The sequence below is a fragment of the Acipenser ruthenus genome, chromosome 10, assembly GCF_902713425.1.
Source record: "Acipenser ruthenus chromosome 10, fAciRut3.2 maternal haplotype, whole genome shotgun sequence".
Lineage (NCBI taxonomy): Eukaryota > Metazoa > Chordata > Actinopteri > Acipenseriformes > Acipenseridae > Acipenser > Acipenser ruthenus.
In genome coordinates, this window is record NC_081198.1 from 37,097,759 (window position 1) to 37,124,391 (window position 26,633).

Below are 26,633 nucleotides of genomic sequence, written 5' to 3' on the forward strand. Positions count from 1 at the left end.
ATATGAAAACGCACACTCAAACAGATAGGTCTTCAATCTAGATTACACTTTTTGCAGAAGTGAAGTCTACAAATGTTGGTGCTACTGAATATATATATATATATATATATATATATATATATATATATATATATATATATATATATATATATATATATATATTAGTTTATTTCCACACACAAAACATACTTCCTCGTACAAGGACAGTGAAATGTAGCTAAGTATCTTACCAACACCCCTCAATTACACACACACCCGCACAAGTGAAAATGGGGCTGAAGGACAACCCTCTATACATTTAGTGACCATTCTGTAATTCATGTAAATGTGTCCTAGGTTAAATCAAATAAGGACCACCAGTTTATTTATACACCAGCTTGTTAACCAAAAACAGCAACAACAAAAAAACAGTGACTATTTATACATAACTAAACTAATTTTCTGATCTGGTTGAGGATAAACAAGCTTATATGAATGAGCACCAACCATATTCCAGGCTTCAGAGACTGATTTCAGTCTTCTAGAAAATGTATTTTGTCACAGGTATTTTGTAGATTAGGCAATCCACACAGGAACTGAGATTTTGTTATGTACAATAGTAGACCTTTGTTATTGTAAGCATATGGAAATGATCTGATACCTGTAATTCGTGCATCTCAAAGTCCTAAATAAATATACTAGACATCAACTGTGGGATGTCTTGTCAGAAACAGTTGACTAGCTACATTTTATTTCACAATAACAAAAGTAAGTTACAGTATGTTGTCAAAAAAATAAATAGGTATACATGTTGTGAAATATTATTGAAAGAATGTATATCAGCATTATATTTATACTAGCTTTTGACCTTCAGAAATATATATATAACTGATTTTGTTTTTTGGATAAAATATACCCTTGTAAATAAAAAATATAATGCCTAAATTGCACCCCCATATGAAAACAGACGGAGGTGGAAGAGTCTATTGCATTAACTGAAGCCTGTAATAAATGCACTTCAGTGGTACCTGCTGTCACAGTGTTGTATAAATTCCATTTCTTACTGTGCCAGTGCCAGTGTGTGACTTCACTACTGTTGCTATTGGCCTCAGTATGCAATTTTGTTTTTCTTGAGACAATTTTACCAGAAATGTACACCAAGAGATTATGTTATTGTGAGTATTCCACCATGTTATGTTTTGTGCATCAAAAACAGGTTACTGTAACTATTTGTAAGAATGAAAAATGGAAAAATTGTAAACTTCAAGAATGTGTTCAAATTACCATATGCCTATAGTGTTGATAAAATATTCACACATGAAAAATACATATATTTAAGATTTAACTAAAGTATCACAATCCATATTTACTGAGTTAAACATGTACAATTAGATGTTTTAAACAGCTTTTTATACTTATATACATTTCCAAATATATAAAATCATATACATCATCATATAACATAACAATATGCAAATACAAATTCAGATAACAGAGAGGGGGGAAAAATAACCATTCAAAGTATACAGAAGAGCTCAGTCCATGTAGGAGATCAAACTGGTAGTATGTCCACTCAGAGGAATGAAGGTTTACATTTGTTTTATAACGCTCAGGAAACTTATGGTCATAGATGCCATCAGCGTAAACAATGCAGGAATATATCAATGCTCAAAAATTATCATTAACCACGGTTATTTTGAAATGTTTAGCTTTTCAATGTAGTACAAACTTAAAATGTTCAATATGGTAGCGAGGTTGTTGTTGTGCTGCCCGGGTGTTGTCATGTCCCCCAAGTGCCTGTAGTGGTGCTGTAAGGAGAGTTTGCTGATGATTAAACTAAAAACCCAGCAGCTCTTTAGTGCTATTTTTTGCTGGAGATAAACGAGATTTATATGTATCAGGGATTCATACAAAAAATATATACAAATATAAAAACGCATAGCTCCATTAAAGATACAGAAAATAGTGCTTAAAGAACCCAACAGATTGAAATAGGGATTTCAAGACTCTATCAGGAGTGAATATCAGATACAGCAAATAGCTGAAGGTAAGCAAATCCGGTCTACAGCCTGGGGTTTGCGTCGAAGCGGGAGCTGGGGTAGTGGGCGAGACAAGGCCGCAGTGGTTGCTACTCGAGTTCGGCCGATTTAAATTCCGACAGGCCGTTATTGGTAGTTTGTTTTTATTAATTATTTTAAGTGTTGGGTTGCTTTGTATAATATAATTGTGTTTTATTATTTATTATCTAAATCAACGGTTTGTCAGGCAATTTAAACTTGTTTGAAGTGAGTATTTACATATTTTGTATTGATGTTTTGTTTTGAAGGCCCCGTAACAGTGGGCCTTGGAGCGCCTCCCTTTGTTCGAACGGGTATTTTTTTTTTTTTTTTTTTTTTTTTTTAAGAATAACTATTTAATAACCGAAAATATAATTCAAATACATGTTTTACATAATTTTTAAATATACATATTTTATTAAACAACTTTCTATTTAGGTTTCAATTTTATTATTTTTTTCCGTTTCCTGCACAAGCTCTCTTTTGGCTTTAATGTTTAAGCTCTTCCTGTGTAAACAAAATCAATTGATATTTTATTATTACATGTAAAACAAATGTTTGAAACCATTTTGCCGTTAAAGGAATGCATAAAACTTCCATGCATCGAGTTTGGGTTTTGCTTGTTTTTAGTTTCGTTTTCAAAACAACTTTTAGGTTTTATTCAACGATACTGATCTGTGTACATATATATATGGGATGATTACATTTTGTATAAGAATTGTATCATGCTAGATGACTTTATGTGTACATATAACACCAAACATGCCTTATTTTCTTTTTTTTCATTTTTGTAAACTTAACCATTCTTTGGTTTAAAAAAAAAAAACCCGCGAAATTAGATAGTAAACGATTATTTCAAATACATTACAATACTAATGCGGTAAAAGTTTACCATATTATGTACTGTAGTTAAGTATATAAAATCGTAAATCTTTACTATTTTGTGTAACATGAGAAGACGTAAACAAACAGCAAAGGAAAATACAAATATTAATAATTGAAACACAAATATTCGGTCCACGTCTTGAGTTTGATAATAATTTAGTAAATAATTTGTATCCAGATACATCCTGTTCACCTAAATAAATGTACAGCAACAGAAGGGTAGTTATATCCGCTATAAATAATTAATTTGACAACAAACCTCTTTAGATTTTAAATTGCAGAAATTTCGGTTTTCATTTCTATAGGTAGAAATCTGTCCAGTCTACAAATACAAACCGGTACAGTAGATAAGTATGGTTGGGTCTACACAGGAACTAGGCTTGCCTGCATAGTGGTGCTGTGACAGGTGCCCAAATCTTGATGGTACCCCACTGGGAAAGCAAGGGACATTCCCATCCATGTTAACAGCTGATTGTTTACTGTTTTAAGTACCAAGTAACATTGTTACAGTAGGTGTGCTCTTACTGTATCGGTATTCTACAAATGTGGCCAGTATATATTCACAGGAGCAGATTATCGCAATTTGAATGTTTTTACAACATATAAATTGAATAAAAAGACAATAGTAGGGAAGGGTTTAGTTTGATATTTCATTTTGTGAGAACATGCTTTTTTCTACAAAATGAGAAGGTTCACAGTCAAAAGCTCCTAGAAATGGGGTTGACCTTTCTACTGTGTACACATTTATGCTGTGGTGCTGTGAAACTACATGCAGCAGTGAGTAAATGATAAATGTTTCCTCCAAGCTTACAGTAGTAGATAAGTAACCTTGTCAACTGTCCTTATGTCTTCATATTTCAATGTAACAGGAAGAGAACTGAAAAGGCCCTTGTACACAAAACCTCCAGTTGTGTGTGTAATTGAAGCCATCATAAATTAGGTTTACTACAGGATAGTAATTAAAATTTACTTTGATAAAATCATCAGGCTTATGGTCAGCATCTGTGATACCAGTATATGGCACCTCAGTGTCACTTTTAGTTTTGTGCCACAATTGCAGGTTTTTTTTTTTTGTTTTAATTTCCCGGTGAAAGCACAGTCATTTGTTAATTACCTTATAAACAACTATATTATTGAATAGTGTAGTTACTAACTAGCTGTCTGTTGCTTGCAGCCTTGCTAAAGCAAATATGTTGGCCTATAGCCATTCAAGGTGTAATTACTGTACTTCTGGGACGGTTTTGTTGGACAGTTCAGTTATCAGATGACACCCCCACCAATGTTGGTATAGAATCAGTACTGAGATCACTTAGAAGCATAATCTTATATTGTAGAAAAAAAAGTAATTGAAACTCAGGTGACAGGATATTAGGTCTACAGAGAAAGTGGAAGTGTTCAGGCTGCTTAGAAAAACTTGTAGTTTCAATTGTAACCAGCAGCAGGGGTGTGCAATTCTTATCACCAGACACCCAGGACAACAGGATTTGCCGTTATACGTTGTCCGTCGGACAAGTAGTTTTTTATTTTTTCTATGCTCTGTTTTTAGAAAGATGCTCTGGGTATATTTGTAGAGACCCAAGTAAGTTTTTGAAAACTGAATTGCTGAAGTCTAACACAAGCTCTTAAAACATATAGCTTTAAAGTGTTTACATCCCACCCCTATCACTTCTGATTGGCTAGCTGTGGAAGAAGCTGATCTGTTAGTTACAAAAAAACCCAGACATGGCTGCCAAGAGAGCCTCTGGCAATGCACAGACTAATCTTTTAAATTTAAGGTATTATTTAAGTTTTTTGTTTAATTAGCAAATAAGTGATACTGCTTTCTTAATACATGAACCTGACATTTAAATGCTGTATTCTAGTTAAAAACAAAACAAAACAAAAACACCATAGCTGCTAAGGTATTAGCGGATTAGAAGAAAATATGATGTGTAAAATTTAAACGCTATATATATATATATATATATATATATATAATATATATATATATATATATATACTTTTTTAATAGATTTGAACGTAAATTATATTAGTTATTTACTGGACATGCACAATCCATCGATTTTTGAAACTATTAAAACATGAAGATTGACAAATATGTTTGTAATGATAGAAATGAAATGCTTAATGAAATTCTGTATGTATATATTTTTTAAATAAAAAAATGTTTTAAAGTATGTAATAGAAATATACAAAAGAAAAAAAAAATGTGATGGCACCTACTGTATACACGTCCTTAATCTGGGGTTCAGCAGTTACAAAACTGAAAGAACGTCAAGAAAAATCTGAATTCCACAAAGCAGCAGTAATAGTTGGCAGTGATTTCGTATCTGTGATGCAACAAACTAAAACACCTGTACGTCAGGATTTGGATTCAGTTTATAGAGAAAGTGGGGGAAAAACAACAGGCAGAAGCTATTTTTATATTTGAATAAATCCCAAGTATTGCTTATTATAGTTGTACTCTTAGTATGTTATTTATTTACTAGCAAATGTGTTGCAAACTGCACTGAAAGGAACATTTCCTTAAAGTATGTTATACATTTGTTGAGGTGAGGTGGGGTCACAGGGAACCTTTTGTGCATCTTGAAGAATTTAGTGAACCAGTCAAGCTACAAGGCTAGATTCGCCCCTGTTAATCACTAATTGATTGATTGTGTTCACTGTTAAATAAAACCAAAAGCCTTCAAGTTGTATTCTACTTTTTTGTGTTTGTTTTGTGCGACGGGTAGGGGGCAAGTAGCTTTTTAAGAAGGACGAGTACATTTTTCAAGCATTTTGTCCCTTGGACAACAGGTTGTTTTCAAAAATTGTACACTCTGAGCAGTCATTTACCCATAGTCTGTAGAAATAAAACTTGCTTTGTACTGAGATCTTCTTATTGCTTATTTAGTGAACCTGCTTGATAATGCCTGGCAATGTACTCTATTGACCTGGTACTGTAGCATTTAGGAATGGGAATTTAGAAGAGTTTCCTATTCGAATACAGGGGGGCCAACATTTTTGTGTATTCGAATACCCGAAATAAAGAATAAAAGGCAGACAGCATATACAGTGTAAGCCGCTAAAGTTTAAGTTTGAGTCGGCAGGGTTCACCATCTATTCACAGAAAGTCAACAGTAGATGTTTTACATTGTACTGCAGTCCACTCTGTTTTCTTATTAGTCATTGTATTGTTCTGCTTAGCATTTAGTATGTCTTTATATTCATTATAAAGCTAAATTAGCTTACTAATTATAATGTTACCAAAGCTTGGCTTCCTTTTCAGCATTTGCTATATCCATTTGTTTACAAATTTCCAGTTAGCCGGTGCCGTGCTCCCGGAAGCTGTTTCACGGCTGCCTAGCAACAGCGGCTGTGTGCTGTCCTTACAGGGGAACTCAAGCAGGGGATCTGTTAACATTAGCTGAAAACAAGGCAACAAAATAGGAAATAATTTCAAACGGAATACGTTTACTGTAGAACTTTGCTGTTACAAGCATTGCATTTTAATATATAATGTTATATTTTGATGTAGCAGTGAGAGAGAGAGGGGTAGAAGTGTACAAAAGGGGATACCTACATTGGTACTGAAATATTTTGATATGACAGAGATACAGTAGAGAAAAGGCAGGAAAATGATACCTGTGTACCTGAATAAGAACATAGGCCCACATTCTGTTTTTAACACAACATATAGCTGTAAGAGAGATTATTTTGTGGAGATTCAGAAGTCAATAATAGTACAAATACTACTACGACTACTACTACTAATGATAATATTTTTATAGGCTATGCAGTACAGGTGTGTTTGCACTTTTAGTAAGCTTAAGTGACCACAGTGTATCATTAAGGTCCTCAGTTGTGTCAGATCAAACTGGTATGGCTCAAACTGCTTTGGAATAGCTAGATACACATACTGAATAGGATGTACTTATACCAACTAAACATTAACCCAAATCAAAGATTTGTAAGCCAAAGAAGTGTCAGATTTATTTCATTATTTTATTTTGTTGTTGTTGCTCTCTTTCGACAAAATCAAATGCAAGATGCTTCTCAGCCTCAAAAAAAAAGCAGAAGATAGTGATTTTTCACAGGGTTAGCTCAGGAGTGTCCTTATGTGGGCTATGCTGAGAAAAATGCGGTTTTCACCACTAGTGTGGTTATGCCTGAAGTGCTGGGTGTGGGCCATTTAAAACAAACAAACAAAAATATAAATAAATAAATATAACTTATTTTCTTTGAACAAGTTGTTGAGTGTGCCATTTCAGGACTGAACTTTGGAACTCCTTTTCTTAGCTTGTAGGAATAACTAGCTCAAGAGTTTACAAAGTTTGCTATATATTATAGTTAGGGGTCTACTTAATCACGGTAAATTTACGTATTTTTCACGGGTATGTGTATGTGAAAATATGCGTGTTGACCCCCTCAGTACAGAATCTCTGCCAACATTGGTGAATGTGTCACGTTGGTAAACAAATGCAGATCAGCTGTGGCTATTAGCTCAGCTCCAGTTTCAACAAAGAGTTCTCCGTTTTTGAGGAGTCATCTGTTGTTTTATTTGACAGTGGGACAGAGCTTCAGAGTCTGTACTGAGCCCCACTGGTGATCAATTGTGGAGCTGGTGCTGAAGGAAAAACTATGACCGATAACGCTCTGGTTCCTGTACAGTTTCTTTGGTTTTTCATTCATTGTAAACTATAGGCTAATATCACTCACCATTGTTATATTCTCTTGCAAAGTCTGAACCTGTGCTGCTACTCTATCCACTGCTAAATGATCTATCAGGAATGCTTGAGAAGAAACCTACTAAACTCAATAGATTGGGCTGAGAAATTAGTTGCTTTGTAATCTACAGCAGGTAGAAAAGTATACCTATATAGTTGTTTACATTTCTGTGTGGCAAAAAAATAAGCTTCACTTTCATTTTCATTGTCAAAAGATGCAGTCTGTGTGGAGATCTTGAATGCACAGACTGACTATCACTTCTAATCTTAGGCACCAGGGATACTATTGTGGCAAGGCAGTAGTGTTAGTGTGGGCAAGAGGGTTGGTGGAATATTAGCTGAAAATGCTCTAGATTCATACACTCAAGATTTGATTTACCCTCTTCCTCAGAGATATGTTGCTTAGATTTCGGTGCTGTTGTCAGCCAGCGGTTACTGCAACAAAATATGTAGATTTAGATTGTAGATTGTAGATTTAAACAGAATTTTCAATAGTGTCGGTCAGTGCAGTACTTGGTCATAGAAACACTTTAAATAGGCAGCATTGATTGTGGTCGGATGAAAGTTTACACGCTTCAGTTTGAGTTTCGGTTCAAACAGCTTTACTACATAATATGTGGATGCACTGGCTGAAACCAAGGTCTCAAATTCGCTTATAGTGTTCAACTACAACACATTCTTTCATTAATAGACACGCTACATTATACAACTTTGCCTTTACAATAAGGGTCTACCTGGTACAGGTAAGTAAGCACTAACGTAGGTAACGAGTAATCTGAAAAGGAACAGATTATCCGATATTATCAGATATTTTTCATAATTTATTCGTTTTTTTGGAAATAAAGTATTAATTTAGGTCGGTATGTGAAAAATACAGTTGAAACTGAATGCACTACTTGTGGTGAGAATTAAAATGACCAGAGAGAGAGAATCCTATTTTAAACAAGTGCAAAGGCTAATTTTCAGAGAAGAATAAAATAAGTAACGGTATTAAAACCAGAAAGGTACTAAAGCTGCGCAAACCGGTCATTGGTGTTGATTAGGCTAGTTTACCAAGTAAAACAGCTTAAGGAACAGCTGATTGGGCTTGTGTGGGTGTTGCTGTTCTCCAGTCTAAGAAAAGCAACAGTCACAATTTCAAGTGGCTGCTTCTTCACTTGTTTCTCTTAGAATAATAAATTAGCCCAAATCAACACTACTCACTCTTACCTGATTGTCATCACCTGATTTCTATGGAGAGCTCAATCACATTGTTTTTATCCTTCACTTTCCTGCAGTTTTTTTGTTAGTTTATAGGTTATATTTTAATCCTCCTGAAGAGTGTAGTGTAATGTGAAGCCTTCCATGTCCTACAGTAGGAGAGATCTCTGCTGTAAATGTAGCATAGACTGTCAGTGGCAGACAGCGTCCAGGAACGAGATTATGCAGAGAGGAAACTATTTCACTACTCTTATGAATGAGCCAGGCCAAACTGATAGTACAACTCAGATGTCATGTCTAAATCCAAGGTTAGGATTTAGGTCATACCAATGTAATTCAGAGATGCAGTGAGCATCACAGGAGCACATCTGAATCACTGGTTTGGTACATTCAGTGTGTAATTATAGTGTTGCATGATTACTTTATTACATGAATAATTTTACATTGTGAGATATGTGCCGTGACTGGTTTTTACAGTTAGAATCTAATGAGTAACTGCTTTAGGACATTGCGGGGGTTTAGTTGTTTCATTTTAATAATTAAGACATGAAAACCTGGAAAAGTAGTTTTCAAAATTTGAATTGATCAAAAACTAGCACAAGGTACAGAGCTGGTTCCGTACGCTGTCAGCCTTTCAAAGCAGTTAACATTGTTGTTTGCTGACAGTATTGAGATGTGGGGACTGGAAAGGTGATGTTTTAGGCAGTGAAAACAGTAGGGAAATAAAAAAAAATATATAGATTTAAACGAATTGTGCATTTTTCTTACATGATCCCTATGGATCGATGGGCAATAAAAAACATTTATTAGAATTTTTTTCTTGTTTTTCACACTTAACATTCTCTTGGATATTGGGTCAGAGATGCATATACAGTGTCTGCTTTAAAGCACACTCCAGCACTGTAATCACACACAAATGAATGCTAATAGAGACAAAGGAGGTTGTTCTTGGCAACCCTTTGTTGAGACAATGCCAGACTTATTTTAGGTTTCATAACAGTAGCATCATGCATTCTCAGAAAACGAGGTCTACTGTGAACCTCCAAGCACTTTTAAACTAGATGCTTTTGGTCCTTACTGTAATATTGTCTCTTGCTCATTAAAGCTTTACTTATGTGTACATTGAAAAGTTTGTATGGTGACTAATAGCAGCCCAGAAGTTTTGAATTGAAATCCTTGTGAACCCAGGATTTCGTAATTTCTTATTAATGAAGATATATTTGAAGTTCTTCCCTCATCAAAACAAATATAAATACACCACCGTCACCATGCATTTTTATATCAACTGTAAAACTAAATGACCCTTGAAACAGTTGTAATTTAAAACCATGGTTCTTTCTTTGGTGTCTGTATAAAATCTCTAAGATGTTTACTTTGGTGAAGTTTATTTTAAAAGCCACATCGTGGTGGTTTGTCTTTAGTCATGATTCTGTGTCTTCTGGAAACATACAGTTTTTATTAAAATACAAAAACATGTACACACAAGTTCACTCTATCATCATGAACTGGTTCTTGTGAAATGCTGAACATACAAACATGCCCATCAAAAGAAGCTGACATGTCATTGTGTTATAAATTGAATGGGATTAAATATGCCTACTTTCTGAACCTGTAGGAGTTTTGCATCTGTAGCCAACACTTTATGATATCCTTGAGTAAAACATTCCTCCTTTTCAACAATTTCTGAATGAGAAAACAGACAGCTTTCAGTATAATGTTTTAGCCTTACAGTAAGCGCCAGTAAACAAATTGCAGAAATATATATTTTTTCCTCATGCCAGCCCTGCCCCATGTCTTCTGTATACTCATTGACAAACTAATCTTTACCCTCTGTGTCTCTCCTCTTCTCCCATCAGCTGATGTTCACAAGGACAAGAGTCACGTGATGTATGAAGGCAAACACATACACTTCTCGGAGGTGGACAATAAGCCATTGTGCTCGTACAGCCCGAAGCTCTGCAAGCAGCGCCGGCTCAACGGTTATGCCTTCTGTATCCGCCACGTCCTTGAGGACAAGACCGCCCCCTTCAAGCAATGTGAATATGTGGCCAAGTACAACAGCCAGCGCTGCACCAACCCCATCCCCAAGTCAGAAGATCGCAGGTGAGCCAAGCAGCTATTTGGCAGACAGGGCACCAGTTTGATGTGCATTGTGAACAGGGTTGCTACACCTTTTCCTCCTTAGAAAATACCAAGAAACCCTAAAGCTGTATCAGCAGGTTGTTTCGTAGTGCAGAAAACGGGTGGAGCGATTGTAGTTCACAGGTTCAGTCTGAAGAACATAAGAAAGTTTACAAACGAGAGGAGGCCATTCAGCTCATCTTGCTCGTTTGGTTGTTAGTAGCTTATTGATCCCAGAATCTCATCAAGCAGCTTCTTGAAGGATCCCAGGGTGTCAGCTTCAACAACATTACTGGGGAGTTGGTTACAGACCCTCACAATTCTCTGTGTAAAAAAGTGCCTCCTATTTTCTGTTCTGAATGCCCCTTTATCTAATCTCCATTTGTGACCCCTGGTCCTTGTTTCTTTTTTCAGGTCAAAAAGGATGTAGGTCTAAGACCCTCCAAGGCCATTCCTGTCCAAGTCTTTATTCTGATAAATCATACTGTTGAACCTGATAGGGGTCAGTTAAATAATTTAGGACCTTGTTGAAACCAAGACCTGAACTAGGAGAGCCCTCTGCTCTATATTACACACTCGTTTACCCAAACAGCTCTGGCAATGTGAAAAAAAAGTTTATACCCACTTACAAGAGCAGTGTTGGTTCAAGTCAGAAGATAGTTTGATTCTGGTGTATATTGTAATTTTTATTTCGCTGTGGTTAAATATTTGTTATATTATGCAACAAACCTATTGTTCTGTTTTATGTACATTTTTCATTGAGTAGTGGGGGATTATTTGCATATTCATATGCAAGTGAAATAGGGAAGTAGGTATAGTCATTAAAGGGGCCTTTACTAGCAGTATATTCTAGGTTTTATTTTGTAATTAGTATTGGAGGTTTACAGAGATGCTGCTCTGGACGGTTTCAGTTCTTCAGATTGCATTAGCACTTGGGAGTTTCCCAGACCAGACTGTGTGTTGACTTCAAAACCCTACTGTGTGCACCGCTCATTACTGCCTGATGCGGCATGTCAAACACCTGTGTGTGAAGTTAGCTCATGACAGTTTGATGCATAGTATCAATTCACATCAGGGCATGACTCTCCAATGCAGAGTTTAAATACACTGGAGCAAAAAAAAAAAAAAAAAGTTAGAATATAGAGATCAGGTAAAGATGTGATTTAGGCCACTGGGCTGTGTTGACTTCCCAAAGGTTTGTTCTATTTTATCCAAACTGGGCTTTAGTGATTAATTTGGATGCTGCCACTCCATATCCCCCTAGTGTTAGTAACCAATCACTCACTGAAAAATTAAAAAGTTAGTGTCTAGATGTGTACTGATCAGAAGTAGAATGGCATTTAAAGAATTGGTACAGGTCCTTTAGAGAGAGTCACAGTATTTGCTCATTATTTTATTGTGTGTATATATATATATATATATATATATATATATATATATATATATATATTATAATTTTTCCCTAGGTACTGTAATAGCCACCTGCAGGTGCTCGGGTTCATCCCGAAGAAGGAGCGCAAAAAGAAGAATGACCCTATGGAGGAGATCCGGTCGCGGCCTCATCTGGAGTCGGTGGCGCTCAACATCACAGTGCCCTCGCTGGCCCTGAAGACACCCAATGGGCTGGACGGGCCGGCGCTGTCTTCTCCCAGGTCACGGCTGCCAGTGCCCTTCCCTGAGGCGGAGCTCCTCGACCCCTTCGCCTTCCACGAGGACGACACCGACGGCGACGAGGCTGCCCCCAGGAAAGGTTCGGCCGTCAGGAAGAAATTGCAGAGCAAGCTGGCGCTGAACCAGCGGCTGCGGCTCCGAGAGACCACCGCAGAGATCTTGAAAATCCAACCAGAGCACTTTAGCCCTTCTCCTGCACCTTGTCCTACTCAGCTTCAGCAACAGCACCACCACCACCATCAGCAACAGCACCACCACCACCACCACCACCACTCTCCTCCGCATCCCCACCACCATCATCAACAGCAGTCTCCCCAGCCCCAGCACTCCTTCCACCTTTCACCTTTACCAACCTCCCCTTCCTGCCTCCCAGGACTGCAACTGGGCTTAATATGCAAGCCGCCTCCACCTCAGACCAGCAGTCTGTCGGCACAGGCATTGACCCCAGGCATCGCACCGACGATAGAACAACAAGCTGGTCACTCCCCTAGCAAGAAACCTCTCGCTGACGTGTTCCTCCCGCCCACATTACTGCCTCCAGCGCCGACTGCTGTTATGGACTCGCCCAAACCCCAGGTTGTCATTCTCAAACCCACCAACTTTACTCCTCCCCCTGCCTGCCTCAGCAGGCTTCAGAGACTGGTAAAACTGTGCACCCAACGCCAGCAGCAGGACGGAGATCTCTTTCCACATTTAGGTAGGTCTTTTGATGTTTTGTCCTCGTTTGTGTTGTGCAGTACTGCAGTTGTGTTGAGATTTGCACATAGCTGTATGTTTAACTACACCAGCTGCTATAATGATGGGAAGCTTATTAAAAAGAGTGCATTGTTGAATATAGGAAATGGGACATTAGTCTGAGCTGTTAATGCAGCTCAGAAAAACAGGAAGCAATGATTCACACTTATTTGTAGAAAGTTTCAAAATTGCAGTGGGAGCAAGGTATTATACTACTCAACTAAAGGAAATGGGCTTGTAACCAGGAGGTCCCCGGTTTAAATCCCACTTCAGCCACTGACTCATTGTCTGACCCTGAGCAAGTCACTTAACCTCCGTGTGCTCCGTCTTTCGGGTGAGATGTAGTTGTAAGTGACTCTGCAGCTGATGCATAGTTCACACATCCTAGTCTCTGTAAGTCGCCTTGGATAAAGGCGTCTGCTAAATAAACAAATAATAATAATAATTGGTATGCATGATGCAAGTCCCATTATTTAAGTCTACAATACAAATCTTCACCAACAATTAATCATAATGTAATAATATGAACTGTAGAGGCACTCACAAGGTTGTTTCAAGCAACTGACTGACTATTGAGGTCCTGAAACTCAAAGCCTTGTTCTTTGAGTCTGTTTGGGGTAAACATACTTAAGATACACACTGTATGCCATTAGTTAACATTTAAATATTTGAACACATTTTTGTCAGACCTGGAGGATGATGATGACGACAACAGCCAGTTCTACAGATCAGTTCAACTACACTGCTGGATTTGAGAGAACAAGCTTTTTGGCATTTCTTTGACAGATTTTTGGGGGTTGACTTGTTGAAACAGCTGCTTTCGGAACGTTGTTTTAGGGTTACAGTATATCTGTGTGTTCCTTAAATGGTTTCTGAAACTTAAATGCATTGCTAAGGTGGCGGGGGTGGGTGGTGGGGGGTATTCATGTTAATTTGAAAGCTGCAATTGTTTTGTTGTTCAGCTGCTTGGAAAAAATTATGAAGTTGCTAAGACACACGCTACTGCTATACAATATCGTATTGCCTGACCACAATCAGCACACTCGTTTTAACCTGACATTGCCTTGGGCATACCTAATTAGCCCTTAGAAGTTCTTGGGGTGACTGATGTACAGTGAACAGAGGTCTTCTAAAGCTGTGAATTGAAACCCATTCCTACAGGACTGGATTGGTCAGAAGACAGTGCAGAAGATGACGATGAAGTGGAGCATTTACCACCATATCAGTATGCCTGGAGATTACGGGAAAGATATTCACAGGACAAGTACGTTTTTTATTATAAATTTATTTATATAATGTCTTTTCTGTGAAACATGCAGTATTGTAATAGATTATAAATAGGGCTTCTGATTTTCGGTTTTAACCGATAAAAACTGATAAAACACCCCCGACACAAAATAAATGAAATCGGTGGATAGCCAGTAAACACCGGAAAACACCGGAAAAACTGTGGACATGGTTAATCAGTTCACATTGACTTTACCCTTTTCCCATTAAAATATAAAACCTACTACAAAAATAATAATAAATACATTTCCCAGTGCTGATTTGTTCTCAATACTTTAAACCCACCCCAACTACTGAGTTACAGCACATTCGTACATTTCTATTGGAGACTCCGCTTGTGAGATTTAAAATGAGATTACAATCAGGATGTACAAAAATACATACACACAAAAACCCCAGAAGAATGTGCCCGTGACCATAGGGATTTCGTTGTGGAAGACAGCAAAGGAAAGAAGGTACAACTTAAGTGTGCAAGTACTGTCCAGTTACTACTATACATATTTTGACAGAAAAAAAAAATGCTCAAGCATTTTGGAAAGTAACTGAAAACACAAATTTCATACAGTATATCAAAAACGAAAGCCCTGAAAAAAAAGATTTACATAAAACTCGAAAATAGCTAAAAATAAGCACCGAAAAACAGAAGCCCTAATTATAAATTATTCTGTTGCATGGCAGTTTGTTTTACTGTGGTTCACCCCCCAGATGATTTATATACCCATTTAAATATTTTAGTTTACACATTTTAGGACGGCAGTATTGGATCTGTTTAGATCAACAAATTAGATGCCTATTGTAATCTGTGACTTTTATTAAGGGATAATCTCTTCTGTTACAGGAACAATGTGGTTGTCACTGTCGTGTGTGTGTGTTTCCTAAATGTACAATTGACATTCCACAGCTCAGAAGATGAAGTTGGGGCTTCAAGAAGTAACAGGCTGGCTCGACTTTGCACTTATCTGCAGCAGAAGTACAAGCACCTCTGCCGCCTGGAGAGGGCAGCAACGCGCCAGAAGAGATGCCAATATGCCTTTCGAAAGGCCCTGCTCCATGCGGCCAGTAAAGACCCAGACTGTGCAGGACAACTGATTCAGGAACTCAGAATGGCCACTCGGACACAGACCAGGTACAGTCCCGTTAGCATATCACAGAAGAGTTTGGGCATAATTTAAGCTGCAACTTGTCAAGGTTATTTTGCTTTCTTTATTATTTTCCCTGTAAAAAAAAAAAAAAAAAAAAAAAAAAAAGGGTGATGGTAAAAAAAAATAAGGGACTTTTTTTTGTTCACGACACTATTTATCATAAAATACATAAACTTCAATTTTTACAGCAAAATGCATGTAACAGTTTTTAATTTTTTTTATTTGAGCTTTAATGTTTGCAGTTTTCTATATAAACACTTTATAAAATGAATGCATTTTTGTACTGTTACACTAAGAGTTCTGAGCTTAAAGGACCCTTTCTCAGCAGAAATCATGTAACATACCCTGAGAGAATTGTTCCATAATTGCTTGCTGCTCTTAACATATCATTAGTAAAATACATATTGATGGTTATAATATATCAAATAAACTTCAGACACATAGACCCCCTCACACACACACTCCACTTTTCAAGTTGCATACTTTTCTTTTGCATATTTAATTCATATTCTTTTTGTTTTTCAGTGTGAGACAACCAGAGAGAAGGGACACAAGCCCAGGGCTCTGTACAGGGAACATCAAGGGCCAAGCATGCACCAATCAGGCACTCCCCTTCACCAGGCACTGTTTTCAGCGTATCCTTCAATTCACAGTCCACTGTACTTTGCTACTTCATTAGTACTCAAAGGTTTAGGTAACTGGGGGGTGAAAAAGTTCCGCCAGTGGTGTATAGCAGACTGTAAAAAAAAACAAAAAAAAACGAAGTAGACATTTTTCAGCATATGCCTTCATCAGTTTAGTCAATAAAGGTATTAAAGGTATCTTCCTGACTTAAATGCTGAGATATAACTGATTTACTGTTTGTAGATCTGGATGATGTACATCGTATGGTATGTGTGACTTAGAAAATTATTAAACTGTCTGGAAACTTCTATTTTAAACCCAGCTCTCTAATTTCCTCAAGCTCTGCTAACAATAAACCTAGATGACTTCTGCATGGTATAACAAATTAGTAGTTCTTCCTTGACATTTTACCTCCAGACATTTTGCTGAATCGATCACAGCAGCTCTTCTCCAGCTGCACAGCCAAGTTTGCGGATGGTCAGCAGTGTTCCATTCCCGTTTTTGACATCACGCATCAGACGCCGCTATGTGAGGAACATGCAAAGAAGATGGTAAGGATAACCCTTGACATCTACAGCCCTACTTGCTTCAGGAAGATCCATAGATACAGAGGCATACACATAAGTCCAGTTGCTTTGGAAAAATCTACTCTTGTTTTGCGTCACTCGGTATTGTTGGGGTTTAATAACACTGGTCTTTTACTGATAGCTTGTTAAAATGAATAAATACATGATTAAAGAGGTATTCATTTCACTTTTTCTATGAATCTCATTTTCATAAGTAAAACTTTTTTATGCTTTCATCATTTGACGTATATTTGTTTATCCGTTCTACAATTCTGGGGCATATTGTGGTAAGCATTACCATAGTATTAAATAATTGTGATACTGGTGTTTATGGTACATATTGATGAAGTACTGAGGACCTTTTACTTGTAACATACAAAACACATTTTCTATTTCTTTTTAGGATAATTTCCTGCGGGGTGACAGTAATCGCAAAGTTCAACACCAGCAACAGCGCAAACCCAGGAAGAAAACGAAACCGCCGGCCCTCACCAAAAAACACAAGAAGAAGCGGAGGAGAGGACCGCGCCGGCCTCAGAAACCCATTCCACCTGCTGTCCCCCAGGGGAACCTCGGCATGCCCTCCAGCCTCGCGCTGCCGGCACAGGCAGCCAGCATCAGGTCAGTCTACAACACAGTTTATGTTCTCAGTGTTCTTAAGAGTGTGCACAAATTAATCACATTTGAAGGTTTGCTGGTAAAGAATGAGTTAAGATACTTAGTTTGGACCTCTCCTGGAATTTGATCTTTTTTGAAATTCCTTTTTTTTTTTTGGTCTCTTTTATTGTGTTTTAAAAAAAAAAAAAAATCCTTTTAATGGCGTACATATAAGTTATGATAATGGATACAAGATAGTATTCTTGAAGTTCGTTGTTTGCTTTTCACAGTAGCATTTGTACTTCATTACTGAAACATAGTTAACTTGTTGTTCCTTTAATGTCAAAGGAGTCCCTCGACCCCAGAGTTGAGTACAGACGAGCTTCCTGATGACATCACCAATGACATCTCAGACATTCCAAACGACCTTGAGCTGAATCAGGAGGATTTTTCAGATGTCTTGCCAAGGCTGCCCGACGACCTACAAGACTTTGATCTGTTTGAAGGTATTTTACCAGCTTCTCAGAACTGCCTATAAATTTTAAATACACAAGCATTCAAAACATCCTTTGCGTGTGTTTGTGTGTATGCATGTATATGCATATTTATATATAATAAATTTATAACTTAAACTTAAAATCAGTCTACCTAGCTATTTCTACTATGCTATCTGTTTGTTTCCCTTGACAAAGGTATGTTAAACATACCGAAATGTTGGTAAGTTGGCTCTTTTTATATAGAAGCCGTGTGATTTCTGAACCGCATATTTGAAATAAAAGCAATAATTTGGTGGTAGGTAAAGTCAGTACAGTATTTTTATATATATATATATATATATATATATATATATATATATATATATATATATATATATATATATATATATATATATATAAAATATATAATATACAGCTCTGGAAAAAATTAAGAGACCACTGCAAAATTATCAGTTTCTCTGGTTTTACTATTTATAGGTATGTGTTTGGGTAAAATGAACATTTTTGTTTTATTCTATAAACTACTGACAACATTTCTCCCAAATTCCAAATAAAAATATTGTCATTTAGAGCATTTATTTGCAGAAAATGACAACTGGTCAAAATAACAAAAAAGATGCAGTGTTGGCAGACCTCGAATAATGCAAAGAAAATAAGTTCATATTCATTTTTAAACAACACAATACTAATGTTTTAACTTAGGAAGAGTTCAGAAATCAATATTTGGTGGAATAACCCTGATTTTCAAGCACAGCTTTTATGCGTCTTGGCATGCTCTCCACCAGTCTTTCACATTGATGTTGGGTGACTTTATGCCACTCCTGGCGCAAAAATTCAAGCAGCTCGGCTTTGTTTGATGGCTTGTGACCATCCATCTTCCTCTTGATCACATTCAAGAGGTTTTCAATGGGGTTCAGGTCTGGAGATTGGGCTGGCCATGACAGGGTCTTGATCTGGTGGTCCTCCATCCACACCTTGATTGACCTGGCTGTGTGGCATGGAGCATTGTCCTGCTGGAAAAACCAATCCTCAGAGTTGGGGAACATTGTCAGAGCAGAAGGAAGCAAGTTTTCTTCCAGGACAACCTTGTACGTGGCTTGATTCATGCCATATCTGCCCGATTCCAGCCTTGCTGAAGCACCCCCAGATCATCACCGATCCTCCACCACATTTCACAGTGGGTGCGAGACACTGTGGCTTGTAGGCCTCTCCAGGTCTCCGTCCAACCATTAGACGACCAGGTGTTGGGCAAAGCTGAAAATTGGACTCATCTGGGGGTGCTTCAGCAAGGCTGGAATTGGGCAGATTTGTCTTTGTGAAGGACGCATGAATCAAGCCATGTACAAGGTTGTCCTGGAAGAAAACTTGCTATATATATAATTTTATTCTATTTATTTTTTATTGTTCCCAAGTTCTCTTACATGATTTGTTGTGAATTCCCTGCAGGTAAGAATGGTGAGCTCCTTCCTACCACGGAGGAGGCAGAGGAGCTTGAGCGTGCGCTGCAGGCCATGACATCCTACACAGCCTCCCTGGAATGCCTGAGCTCGATGGGTGAACTCACCCAATCCGACACTGTGGGCGTCCAGGAGCTCTCAGTCCACCGGGGAATGGGGGTCTTCTCCACACCAGCCGTCTCTGGCAGCGGCATGACCTCCCTTGGCCGAGCGGTGGTCAACAGTGAGCTAGGAGACCTCCTAAACGGCCGCATCCCCTCTGAGAACTTCTCCAGCCTGGAGCTGGATGAGAACTTGCTCCACTCGGCCAATGGCCAGTTCCCTGCACCCCCTCCTCCAACTCCCTCTTCCTCCACCGTCAGCCTTACCACCACCACCACCTCTAACCCGCTCCTCAACCAGAGCCCATTGGCTGAGCGGACGTTTCCCCCTCCACCCTTCCCTGGGCTTCACATGGGCAGCCACGCCTCGCCACGGACCCACCCCTCCCAACTGCTTGGCAAGGCAGAGGAGCTCCTTTCCCCCCGACAGCAATACAGTAGTGAGCACTCACACTCCTCGCCCCATGGTAGCCATTACAGTAGTGAACATGTGTCATCCCCCTACAGTGATCACATAACCTCCCCCCACCCCAACTCCTTCCCTATTGGTGACAGCAGCAACATGGCAGCTACCTTCCAAGCAGAGGCACCACTCATGGCGCCCCCTATTCTTTCAGGACAGCTGGAGGTGCCCCATAGTGGGGTCCCAATCAACCCCCGCCCCCAGTGGAACAATATCTCCATGAACCTGACTGACTCTATCCAGTTTGGCAACCTCATTGGATCGGATGGCCACCTGATCTCCACCTCGCTCTCCACTCCCCCCTCCACCTCGCACTCAGTGACCATTCAGCCCCCAGCAGCCCTACCAGCGCTGCCCCAGACAAACTTTAGCGGCCTTCCCGCAGCAATGGGCTCTTCAGCCGCCCCCTCCTCCTCCTCCCACGACATCTTGACTTCCAACCCCCCTAAGCAGCAGCTTCCTCAGTTCAGCGCTGCCTTCGGCCACCAGCTGTCCTCGCACAGCGGCATCCCCAAGGACGTTCAGCCCAGCCACAGCTCCACAGCGCCCCCCACTGGCTTCACAGTTGCAGGTGCGACCGCCGCAAGTGTCAGCAATGTGACGTCGCCTTTTACCACGCAGAAGTGAGTTTAACACTGGATGTGTACACACCGGAAGAACGGGGTCAGGGTTTCAAACAAATTTAAAACAAAAACAGGTGGACTGTTTCCTTTTTACTATAAGAGCAGCATTAAACTACCATTAATATAGGCTTGGGATTTACCACCAAGTGTTAAGAGTTTTAACCTTAAAGTCTACTGCATGATATTTCCATGGTAGTCTCTCATGAACTCACTAGGAGAGAACAGTGTTTGTCAAATCTTATGTTATCCCCAAAAGACTCAGTGGTCTCCAAGCTATGTACTAATTGCCAGGATTTCCCAATGAATGCTAAAAGTTGAAATATTACAGTGCTGGATTTTATTTACTTGCTCCTTTTAAAGCACCAAACTAGTTTAATTGTATCTAACTTCTCCTTTGTGTTTTTTGCTGCATTTTTGCTTTAAATAAGTGTGATCGTTATGGTATTCTATATTTTAGGCTTCAGACAGCCTTGACACTATAATAGCTGATTTAAGGTGCCTATGGCCAGTTGCATAAAAACACATTAAGTTAAATTTGCCCTTATTTTCCCCCTTGTGTTCCTTGAGATAAGACAATACCCTAGTTGAAGGAAACTCCTTAAGTTTTATACTTAAATGTAACACTTGAGGTGTTTTATCCAACCAGCCCCTGGTTCCTAATTGGCTTGTATATAAAAAATTAGATATATGCATACAAAAACTGCAGCAATATGTAACGCTAATGAAGCAGAATGCATTGTAAAAATGTGTTTCATAGTGCAGTATACATGACCTGAAGAATCTCCCATTATTCTTACATTTTATATGAACTGATTTGGCTCACTATGTCAAAAGCACTTACTAACTGTTTAGTATCAACTGAAGAAATGAATGGAAGATTCTTCTATTCATGTAACTAGCCAGAAACTGGATCAGATCAAAGTTTATGCCTCTGTCATAGCTCAGTCATGGTTATGGCAGGGCCATCGTTTTGATTTAATCTAGTGAGAAGGAGCACTTTTTTAAAAGGATCATAATTTCTTTACTACATACAAAATGCACACCCAAATTCAAAAGCCATTCAGGTTTAATAACTCACAGATGGCCACAATAATGGGGCTGTTTCTTCAGCTGCCAGCAATTAAGTAGTTTCCATCTGTCAGTATATCCAGTTGTGGACTAATATGGTTAATTGACCTTTAACTAAATTCATGAGTGATTTATTTTTTTTATTTTTGTATTATTTATTTTGATTTTTTTTCAGACAATAATCTTAAGTAGACCACAAATATAGCTTGGTCCCAGACAGAAGAAAAATGCTTGGAAATCATTATTTGAAGCTCAGTTGGGTAGAATACTGTTACCTTGGTGATTCTAACCAGTGGCGTCCTCCTGTTCTGTTTTATATTTGTTTGTTTGTTTTTTTGTTTGAAATCCAATCCCCACCACTAGAACCCTGGTTCTGATGAAGCAAAACTAAGGGGGTCGTCACAGTGCAAAGCTGTGAAGCACAAACAACTGGGAGTCACTTGGTCAGCAAAATCTGATACACATACGCTGAAGAAAATGCTAGCTGTATTTTTCAAGAAACAGTCCTCGCCCTAACATTTATTTAACTGTGAGCACCATAAAACTGAAAGGCAAGTGGAAGAATTTAAAGAAACCATCAAGGACATTTCAGTTTTTAACATATAGGTGTCTTAAAAATGTTGGCTTGCTGTGCTCATTGATATGAGTATGAATCTCTGAAAAAACTTCTACAGTACTTTCTAAATGACGCTACTTTACCAAAGTGCAAGATTAACTCGCTACGTAACCCATGCTAGAAACATTATCCCTTGAAACTGACATAATGTATAATAGAATTAGAGCTTCATATTTTGGGGGCCCATTTGAACCTGCTTTCATTTTTAATGTTGAATAGGAAACAATTAAAGCATCAAAATACAGTATTTTATTCTTGTTTTTTTTATTCTAAGAGTAGATAGTTAAACCACTTTTAAACTACACATGTTTTTCTGTTGTAAATCTCAGACATTTTAATGACTAATTTGAAAATGAAAAAAAAAAAATTGACGTAAGTGCAGTAACGCTATGAGCATTTTTTGATATAATGGGCCTAATATCGAATGTGTTAGACTAGGGTTAATATCTTTTCAATGCAGTTAATGGGACTAGTAATCTGCAGTATTTTAAGAATCATACATGTTGGGATTGCTTGCCTTTTGTATTTATGTTTGTGTATACATTGACAAAATGCAGGGGGAATTCAAAGTTATTGTTTAAGAGCACTTTGAAACCTGTAACTTATTTTGTCCACTGTTTCATGAAAAATACAGAAATGTGGAAAGGAAACATTTTTGGCTGGAGTCTTGACATGTGAGAGCTTTTTCGAGGTAGGGGTTTATGGTATGAAGTGATGAAGTCATTTTATTAACACAGTGCCACCTGCTGAAAAGATAAAACCATTTCAGTTTTAAAAGTGTCAGACAGGAAAGCCAGAAATGTTTCTTTTGTCAAAGCGTCCTGGTAAAAACAACCAAATATAGGGTTTAAAAATGTGTACAATCCTCTGATGGTGCTTTTTTGGTTATCTATGGCCTTGAAGGGAACATAAAGTACAAGTTTGAATATGTCCCATTTAAGTGAGATAAAGTTAACATATTACAACATTAAGGCTGCTTTTCATGTGTCTTATTGGGTTATTGGGCTGGGCTGGGATGGGGTGAATGATTTAAGTCGGTGTACCTGATTTGACTTTTATGTGTGTACAGTGCAGTTAAGGCTGGGGGAGAGGGATGATGGGTGTTTGGACATCTTAACAAATAAACGTATCTAGAATTTAAGTGGATAAGAGTAAGACTTTTTTTGTGATTCATAGCTAGCAGCATCGCTATACACTGTTATAGTCCTTTATGTAATCTAACTAGAACATAATTCATGGCGGTGTAGGGGGGTAGATTATCCCAGTGTTGTTTGGTGGCCTGCAAAGTCCGAAGTCATTTGCTTGCTTGCTGGATACGAGAGGCTGTTTGTTAGTTTCACCCCTTAGTTAGCCAGAATAAATGTAGTCATTGTAGTAGTAATAGTTATGATACCTTATATAAAGTGCCTCTCTTGTATTGTTTTTTTTCTGACTTCAATTCCATTAGTCATCCAACAGATGGTGCTGATGAGGAACAGCTTTAAACACTGCACATTTTTTTTTTTTATATATATATATTTCCATTTATTTTTATAAAGGCTCAGCCATTGCATGATTTATTTTAGTTCGATTATTATTTTTTTTTTGTCTACATGCAGTGCTGAAATGTACTGAAACGCCTGTTTTTCCATAGGCTAAACTAAATAGCAGTAAAGCCTACAAAATTTCAAAATAGCAGTGCCTCCATTATGTTAAATAAAATCAGTGCTGCTGCTTTTTGGCAGAGTGCTTATGGAAACTGTTAATAAACCCTGATTCCCATTTAAATATTTCATTAATTTATGTATTGGGACTGTAATACGACTAACATGGGCTATAAAATGTCGGTACTTTTATATAAGTGCTGCAAAAGCCTCTCGAAATGGGGAAGATATTGGGGCCCACAATAATTAAAATATGTATGTTGGCTTAAACTTTATGTTCCCTGTAGAGGCCAGAGTTTAACACAGTAGAAAAAAACCTACCTGACGGAACTATTCCATTTCTGTTTGGGTAATTATTCGTAACTATTATAGCAGTACAAATATGGATTTTTTGGTAGTATTTTTTAGAAACTGAAAGATTATCAATTCTGTAGTTCTAAGTATTTAATATATATTGATAGAGTAGCAGTCTCTAAATATTGGGTTTTAATGGTGAGTTGAAATGAGTGGTAATGGTTTAAAAAAATAAAAATAAAAAAAAAATTATAAAAAATAATTCAGACCTGTTTGTGTACTCCCATTTTCAGTTAATTTAATGGAGTCAATGTTTTAATATTTTAATAGCTATCAAAACAAAGATGTCTTTTACCAACTTTAAATAGATGGTAGACTGTGTGCTTTCACTGTTTCACGTTTTTTTATTTTTTATTTTAATTATTGTATTCAATTTGGCAGAGATTTATGGACGAGTGTTGTATGTGTCTTTGATAGCTATTAAAATCTACTAAATTAAAGGTTTTATATGGGTTGGAAAACAAACAACAAAACACACAGAACATTGGCAAGCAGAGAAATCACCCAGTCTTGGTCTGTGCTGCCATGCCTTTCCCCTCCCTGCTCTGATTTAAAAGTGACAGTAGGAACAGCAGCTAAAGTTCCATGCTGCAGAGCAAAACTTGTAACATGAACACACCCATCCCCAGGTAGTAAGAGGAATAGGGGCATTATCTCTGTCTGTTTACTTTGCTTTAATATACCACATGCACCTTCATTTCTTATTTTCATTATTAATTGCATTGCTTGCAAAACTCACCTGGCTAGTCCAATATATGGGCACATCATTACATTTGCACTAACTTAATTTACATTTCTTGAGTATATACATTTTTGGATACTTATGTTTGAACAGACTACTTTTATGCAATATAGTACTGCAAACCCTATAATCTGAAGGTCTTGTGCCTTTTGAAATTTCTATGGAATTCATATTGCACCATAATAACTGAAATTAATCATTTGTTGCCCTTTTAAAGCCTCAGTCCATTGTAGCAATAGGGTCTTCAGTGGACAAACAACCCACCTATGGGTTTTAATTGGATCCTGGCAAGGCTTTTAGGTTACCTGCGCAGTTGTAGTGTTAAACATACTGCATCTGTTAATGATCTTCATAATTTGTGACCTGTTAAGCCCCGAAAAAGAGTTCAGAATAGTTTTTCTTCAAAATTTCATCAGAAATCTACTTGTAGTAATACATTTCAGTGCATTATAATAGTCATCATCATCACTGAAATTAATTGTTTTGCAATGGCACTGGTATCTTGTTTCTATACCTTTTGTGTAATTCAAGTCTGTCTAACCTCAGCTTTTCAAATCATGAAATACCTCTCTAGATTGCGTAAGAGCTCTTCTCGATGCCCCTGTCTTTCACACAGGGCTCCTCCGCTGCTGCTGCTGCTGCTGCTGCTGTTTTAAAATCCTGTTCCTCCACCCTCTCTCTCACATCTGCATGGAAGCACAGATTCACTAATATTCATTTTATATTCCTCAGTCCCTCAAATATATTTGAAACGTAGCAGGGAAAGAAGCTTCGTAGACTAGTGACTGCTTAAAATATGAGAAAGGTGGCTTACAAATTCCTATACTCATTGAATGTACTGTATTACTGTTTTTAAAATAATTATAGGATGAGCTAATAATGATCTAGTCACCTTTTGTTATTGGTCCTTGTTTAATTTGTTTAAGGTATTTTTTGTATACAAAAGTTTACATTTTTATGTATATTTTTCTTGTGTACAAATGATGTAATTGTGTATAAACACTGTATGTAATATCTGTATATAGTGTGACAAAAATGATCTTTGTTTTTGGATGTACAAATAAAACTTGCTGTGAGTATTACTTGGTGGTTTTCTCGTGGAGTGTGAGACCCCAGTGGTGTGTTTGTTTAATGTGAGTGTTTGGTAGGATGAGCTGCCCCTTTGTTACCGGCTTCCTCCATCCATAAACAGTACAGTGGATTCACACTATTATAACTATAAAATCAAGAGGTTTGTTTTGCTGTTCCCATGAATTGCAGGCAGAATTAGGGATTGGTTTATGTTTCAGCTACCAAGATCTAATACTGTACATGATATTCGTGATCAAGGTGTAAAAGGTGGATTCCAGTTCGGCACAAAGACATTGTAAATGGATCCACATGGAGTTAAAATGTAAGAATTTTTTTTTGTTTGTTTGTTTTCAATTTGCAAAAATATATATTTTTTATCTTCTCAATAAAAGTATGAAATAAAATACATTTTGGCATGCCACTTTCCC

The 26,633-nt window shown here is 37.7% G+C and overlaps 1 protein-coding gene across 2 annotated transcripts; it reads left to right on the top strand.

Moving 5' to 3' along the window:
• Window positions 1–1,572: 1,572 nt before the first annotated feature.
• Window positions 1,573–26,633, top strand: LOC117411569 (INO80 complex subunit D-like). Of its 2 annotated transcripts, none has more exons than XM_034019220.3 (10): window positions 1,573–2,026; window positions 10,684–10,930; window positions 12,415–13,316; window positions 14,516–14,618; window positions 15,543–15,767; window positions 16,309–16,418; window positions 16,825–16,958; window positions 17,377–17,594; window positions 17,919–18,076; window positions 19,514–26,633. In XM_034019220.3, the coding sequence occupies exons 2-10, from the start codon at window positions 10,713–10,715 to the stop codon at window positions 20,713–20,715; spliced, it is 3,270 nt and encodes a 1,089-aa protein (XP_033875111.1). In that variant the 5' UTR covers window positions 1,573–2,026; window positions 10,684–10,712; the 3' UTR covers window positions 20,716–26,633. The 2 variants fall into 2 exon arrangements, with proteins under 2 accessions (XP_033875111.1, XP_058888148.1); XM_059032165.1 differs by lacking the exon at window positions 1,573–2,026 and adding an exon at window positions 2,037–2,150.